Here is a 6,551-nt window from a genome sequence, read left to right as displayed (position 1 = left end):
TGCAAAGCTGCAAAGGATCTGCAAAACTGCAAAAATTTTGTAAGAGGTCAATGACCAAAGCCATAAGGACTATTGATCTGGCATCTTCTTCTACTGACCCAGCTAGCACATTACTCCAAACACCCTGAGGACATGCTGCTGCACTTTAAGCAAGAAGGCAGTTGAAAGTGGGAACAAACCATGTCAAGTCTATTCAGTCCAGCCCTGTATTCAGAATAAAGCAAACTGGACCCCCCTGTCCTCCACCATGTGTCAGGATCAGGTACAAAGTAGAGATTTGAATATCAAAGGAAACAGTTTTGCTGGTTTAATCCTGCAATTCATGCTACAGAGCTGTAGCAGGTACAGCCGCTGTTCCTAATGTAACTTGTCTTCATTTAATCAAGAAAAAAACCTTATGGAGGAGATTTTCTGGCTCTGAAGATTACAAGAAAAATTACTCTCCGAGTTTCTTATATAACCGCATTCTAACAAGCAGAGATGATGGACTCTTGCTTACTCAGGCAGTTCAGCTCCTTAAAGCTACAGAAATGCTTGCATAAAGCAAGTAGGATTTAGCAGCCTGTGAAAAACACATGAAAGGAATAGCAGGTTAAAATAACCAAACAAGAGAATGGATGGTTTTGAGAACATACAGCATTTATTTGGCCCCAGAATTCCTAGCATTGTAACAAACTCCCAGAGTTTCACTCCTTAAAGTGCTTCAAACTCCATTTATATTATTATTATTACTTTTAACATTAATGTACATTTCTGTATAAACATCAATCCAAAGACATTTATATTTTTATAAAATTCTTTATATTAGTGGATCAAATTTGCTCTCAAGATGACCAGCATTAAGGCAAATTACCAAAATTAATACACTGGAGTTACTCAAGTTGATGCTTTTGTGGGTGAGAGCAGAATTTGGCCCAGTAGGGTATATACAATTATATTTTCTGCATATATTGCAAAAGGCACAATGGAAATCGATAACATTGAAAAGGGAGTTTATCAAAGCAAATACTTTTAATTTGCTTTGGCACAGTCTACATCCGGAGGATGTATTTGCTCACCAACTGTTCTGAATAACCAGCCTGGTGACAGTGACATGGTGATCAGCAAAAGGGGAACCCACGTTGCATGAATTCTTGCAGTACTTCAGCAGACCCAGCCTGAGGTGTGTACAACTATTGGAACAGCAAAGTTACTTCACTGGGCAGCCATGCAAACTCACTGCACCATGAACCTCTGAAATTCTCCTGATAGAGACATGTTTGTCATTGATGTTAATATTCCGAAGACAGCCAAAAAATGGGTCTTTAACTGGAAGCCACGGTGTGTCCAAATTTGCTACAAAAAACAAGGTAGAAAGAGCAAGTTAATAAAATGAGAATGATTTTGAATAACATTAATTATTGCAAGGCTTTCAAAAGAGTGGGAATGATATAGGACTACATGCATAAACAGGAGCCTTGTTTTGGAAACTAAAAAAAGCCAGTAGGTATATAAAAAATAAGAAGCAATAATATTACCTGGAATTTTGCCAAAGTAGAGTGGCTGATGCACACGTCTAGGAGGAGAGGGTGGAAGTCCAGTAGTATAGTTACTTTGTGTGCCCACCTCTAGCTGCACTGTGTTCTCCTTCTGAGAGACTGCAAAGAAGCAGGTAAATGAGTGCTCTTTCTCAATCCTAGTGAAGGATCAACTACATATGGCACTATTTTTAAATAGCATCTGTGTTGAAATCTAACTCACAGGGAAAATATATTTTATTTTAATTCAAAGTCAGATTGACACATCTAGCTAGACTTGGGCTAAATATAGCCCCAAACCCCTGCCTTATGTAAAGCCTTGAATTAACACAAGACACTTACATTGTTCTAAAGAGTATTCTTAGAATACACAGAAGTGAAATGATTAATAAAAATCTAGTGCTCTGTGCCCACTGTCCTTCCAAACTTTCAGGTATGTACAATGTACCTGCAATAGTATGCCACCGTTCATAAAACAGATGTAGCTTAGGTGTGACTGATGTCTGGAATTCACCAGCACCGTTATTTCCAGCAGCAATGACCTGTAAAAAAGTTATTGTTTAAGTTACTGTGGCAAAGAGCAACAGAAAAATACAGTACTTTAAGTAATTTGCTGAACTTGTGATGGCTGGGTTTCGCCTAGTTCTAAGTGTCACAGACATTGTATACATATTTCAGAAATTTTCCTCTCCAAGAGGAAAGTGAATTTACCTAATAGAATCCCAGGAGAGGATATTTGACTAATTTTACAAGCACAGATACATACCTTTGCCTCTCCCTCTCAATCTTAGAAAATTAGACATAAACTCTCTGAGACAAGGTCTTTCCTACTAGGCCTTCATTTCTTCTCCCAAAGCAGTCATCTACATGCTTGGTGTCTCCTAAGAGAATCTCTGCAGTACATTTATCTGGCCTTTCATACACTTTTGGACTACCTGTAATTTACTCATGAATTTTGCAGCCTATTTGTGACATTTTGAACAAGCACCTGCTTGTGCTTTCTCAGTTCTTGCTTCTCATTCTGTATGAGCGCATTATGTTCTTTCAGCATCTTCCACTCAAACTCTCTTTTGGGGTGATGGTTCCAACAAACTTGGTAATGGTCAGGTAACTGATATGCTTGAGTCCACTTTTTATCAGGCTGATTGATGCTGTCTCATTGACCTTTTATTCCTTCCTGTGGCATCCTGTCCATGCTGACAGACAGCATTAATCTAAGTTACTGCAGAGAAAAAGTGGTCAATCTTGCCTCTAGGGAGTCCCTAGCTGTCAATGCCTCTGCTTCTATATGCTAGCTGTGTCTTGAAACAGGTCTGGGGAAACTGATGACAAAACGATAAATAATAAAACCAGATTCCCTTATCTGAGAAGAGAAGAGCAAAACTGAGCTTTCTGAAGTTAGGTAGACTCATGCTGGCTTAACCTGTGTCATAAGACAGCAGGTTCTGTGGAGCACTGATATCTTTCTATTTGATGCCTCTCCAGCAGCAACCACAATAGTGTTGGAGTCCAAGATTCATATTCTGAAGCTGTTACATTATGAAAAAGTGACAGTGACAATAATCACAACCGTGACAAACCCGTAAACTGAAGAAGATGCTAACACAAAGCAAGACAGCTCAAGTTCTATAACAGACATGGTTATGGAGCTACATCAGTAGAGCCACATGATGACTGATGTAGGAGTGGGAATAAGCCACAGACTTCTGCAGCCTCTGGCCAAAACCCCAAGGGGTTTTTGCAAAGGTCCAGAAGCCTGAGAAAATTAAGACTGTGTCCTACTGCTGACCACTTGGAGAAAGCATGTGCAAACTGGTGCGCACACAATGGAATCTGCTAACAGAGGCACAGAGACAGGCTCAATTTCCCACGTGATGGTTTTAAATAACTAAGGAAGTTATTTAACATTATACCTATAGACAAATGTTGTAACAGATAAGTTCAGAGTTCAAGGTCAGAATTTCCTCTGCTAAATAAGGGCTCTACACCTGAAGTGGAAACACAGCCTATATTTACCTTTCCTTCTTCCATGTAAATAGTCAAGTAGTTGTCTTGCTTGCTTCCAGTGTGGAGAAGTATACCTGTTGAACTCCTTGGTCGAATGGTAAATACAATCCTAAAATCCAAGCCCATCAACAAATTACCTGTGGATAATTAAACAGTGGGTAGAGGAATGATATTAGGAGAAGGTAATTGGAAAACCATGTCAAAATAAATTAAAAAATCCCTACACATACACAATTAAGACATAATCTACACAACTTACCAATGGTGATATATCCTCCTTCATTAGAGAAATAAATCCCTGTGTCCACGGGAACATCCAGACATGGAAGTACACCATTTTTTTGCTGAGGTGCATTCATGACTTCTCCATTCATCTTAAAATTCTTCAGGCAACCCTTGAAACTGTTCATTGGTATATTCTGAAAACATATTTCCAAACTAAAATAAATACTAAAGCATGATGGCAATTTTGTAGTAAGAATACCCCTAAGTTCTTTTGTACTGTTGGACTGTATAAAGCCAACTGGCACTAAAGGCACCTAAACCTCACCTCTGATGCAGTGAAAAAGTATTCAAAAACTTTTAAAAAGAGCTTAAAAATGAAAGCAACAGTTGTTTTTCAGTTAACGTAACTTCTGTTTGCAGAAATGATGCTTCCCAATGTTAGGGCAAAAAGACAAAGCAACAAGAGCTGTGAAATCTCAGATACACCCTTCCCTTATTAAGAGGTTGTTTATTTAAATCTGATTTTATAAAATGCCCTGCATCATTAATTGTCCAGTTTTTAAAGTGATGGGCACCACACATATTTCAGATTAAACTCCAGTTCTCCATTCATAATTCTTTAATGCTTCCTTTAATTCTTTAATGCTTCTTAATGATTCCTTTGCTTCTCCACAGGTTATTGCCTAGCCCACTGAGGTGAATATTCTGCTGGAAGAGGGTATTCCTGGAATTACGAATGTGTCTTTGGTCTTTTCTGTTTTTCAAAGAAACAAAAACAGTACCTGGCTATTACCAGTGTCTCAGCAACAACCACTGAAAACATGGGTCCAGCTGAGAGCTGGGTAGACAGGCAAGGAAGATGATCTGTAATGAGTGGCTGGAAACACCAGTCACAGATGGTGCTCACTGAGTGCTTGGAAATATCTCACAAACTTTTACAAGATGGAAATCCCGCACATTAACATTTTCACATGTAATTAGTGCAGAATGGGGTGTGTGTGGAGGTGGATGTGTCAGTTACCTGTGTTTTTAGTGATGGCAGTCCTCCCACATAGATTGGTGGCTTAATGCTGATGGCAGAATTTGTTGCTAATCTTCTGTGCTGGGCCCTTAGACCATCAACAACAAGGCGGATGTTCTCTGAATCTGTGCTGAAGGCAACCTTTGCAGGGTACAAGCATAGTGCAGTGAGAAACCCTAAGGCAAATGAAAGCCACTGAAGATTTTTTTTTCTTTAACTTAAGCACCCTATTGTTGAAATATTTAAACTGAAAATAACATGCTGGGACCATCAGTCTCTAGAAGCAATCTCATAACAGAGACCTGACAACCACATGAACTTTCAGGCATAGGACTTAACCTTAAGATGACTAGAATCCAATTTCTGATACCTTAAAAATTCAATAGGCTGTGCCTGCTGAATAATAGTTGTGGTTTCATCATGGTTCCTGTGCCATACTTACAGTGTGCCATTGCCCATCATTGTATTTAATACTGGTTTTGAGTTTGACTTGTGTTCCTCCAGAGCCAAGTGAAAAGACAAAACGTCCTTTTGAAATGTGGAGAGCCATATAAGAGTCCTCAGACCTTTCCTCCATAAAAACTATTAATCCTCTTGATGATCGAGTCCGTACATCTACAGAAAAATGTAACCTGTAGTGGAAAGTAAGCAAAGGTCTGTTTTGTTAGCTGTATTCTTTCTATTCTCCGGAAAAATGCCAGTGAAACTCCATTTGTGAAACACAGAAAAGCTTTTGGGTGGGATCATGGTGTTCTGCATTGCCTGCATTTCTGAATGTGAATGAAAGTTGACATATTCAGGCTTAGGACTTGGCATCAATATGCACTGTAATTGTCTACCACATCCAAGTCAATCTACCTAGTCTGGGTAAATGTTAACCTACTAAAAAAAATGCCTGAACCTTTAGAACCATGCCCCAAGACATACTCAAGAAGAAAATCCTAACTCCTAGCACCCAAATATTCAAGCAGCTTTGGCAATTCAAATATTAAGAGGAGAACAGAGAACATTTGTATTACCTGTCTGTAGATGACAGTGGAGAAAACACGTAGGATATAAAACTGTTGGGGATGTTTCCAAAGAGATACGCTTCACTGCTGACATTTAACTGATTCGGTAAAGTGTGGGTTTGCACATTAGCAGCTTTCAAATACCCAAGGTATTTTTCATTCTGTACCTGTTAAGACAGAATCGAAACCTTTACTGTGCATACACATGAAGAAAACCTGTCATTTCAAGCTACACATTTAAAAGTTTCCACCTGAGGCAGTCAACAGCCTTCTCTAAATGGCAGAGAAGTTGTTGTCATTCTGAACAGGAATGGGTTTAGCATGGAACTTCAACAACAAACAACTTGCTTCAGATGTGAGATGGAAGTAAATAACAACTGAATCTCAGCTCTATAAACCCTCGCTGTGCAGACAAAGCCTTGGCTTCAATATAGAGCAAAGATTACAGTAAAGATAAGCATACCTTAAGCATCTTATACTTAAGAGGATTTTTAAATTCCTTCAGCAGCATTGGTTCAAGGTTCTCATATTTGCGGCAAGCTCCAAGGGACACACCAGTCTTCGCAGTATAATTAACGAGATTCTGAACCTCAGGGAGCTGACCTGCCCTAAAGTGATGAAAGCAGTAAGTGCCATGACACAGCATTCCTTTGCTTTAGTGTAATTAACAACATGTTGTAAAACTGTGCTCTGTACAAAATAGATTTCCCAGTGATCTGATCTTAAAGTACCAATTTTCATTTTCCAACGAAAAATGTAAGTTCAATTATG

General features: G+C 39.0%; 1 protein-coding gene across 1 annotated transcript in view; it reads right to left on the bottom strand.

Moving 5' to 3' along the window:
* Nucleotides 1–618: 618 nt before the first annotated feature.
* Nucleotides 619–6,551, bottom strand: part of LAMA3 (laminin subunit alpha 3) — a 106,085-nt gene continuing 100,152 nt past the window's right edge. Inside the window, exons 70-78 of the mRNA XM_065668132.1 lie at nt 6,244–6,388; nt 5,790–5,947; nt 5,213–5,402; nt 4,771–4,911; nt 3,784–3,943; nt 3,534–3,661; nt 1,966–2,059; nt 1,518–1,637; nt 619–1,335 (exon numbers count right to left, since the gene is read on the bottom strand). Coding sequence (XP_065524204.1) covers nt 1,190–1,335; nt 1,518–1,637; nt 1,966–2,059; nt 3,534–3,661; nt 3,784–3,943; nt 4,771–4,911; nt 5,213–5,402; nt 5,790–5,947; nt 6,244–6,388 — 1,282 coding nt within the window. The 3' untranslated portion in view covers nt 619–1,189. The remainder of the gene's footprint in view (nt 1,336–1,517; nt 1,638–1,965; nt 2,060–3,533; nt 3,662–3,783; nt 3,944–4,770; nt 4,912–5,212; nt 5,403–5,789; nt 5,948–6,243; nt 6,389–6,551) is intronic.

Source organism: Lathamus discolor, chromosome 2 (assembly GCF_037157495.1).
Source record: "Lathamus discolor isolate bLatDis1 chromosome 2, bLatDis1.hap1, whole genome shotgun sequence".
Lineage (NCBI taxonomy): Eukaryota > Metazoa > Chordata > Aves > Psittaciformes > Psittacidae > Lathamus > Lathamus discolor.
This window is presented reverse-complemented; position numbering and strand designations above follow the sequence as displayed.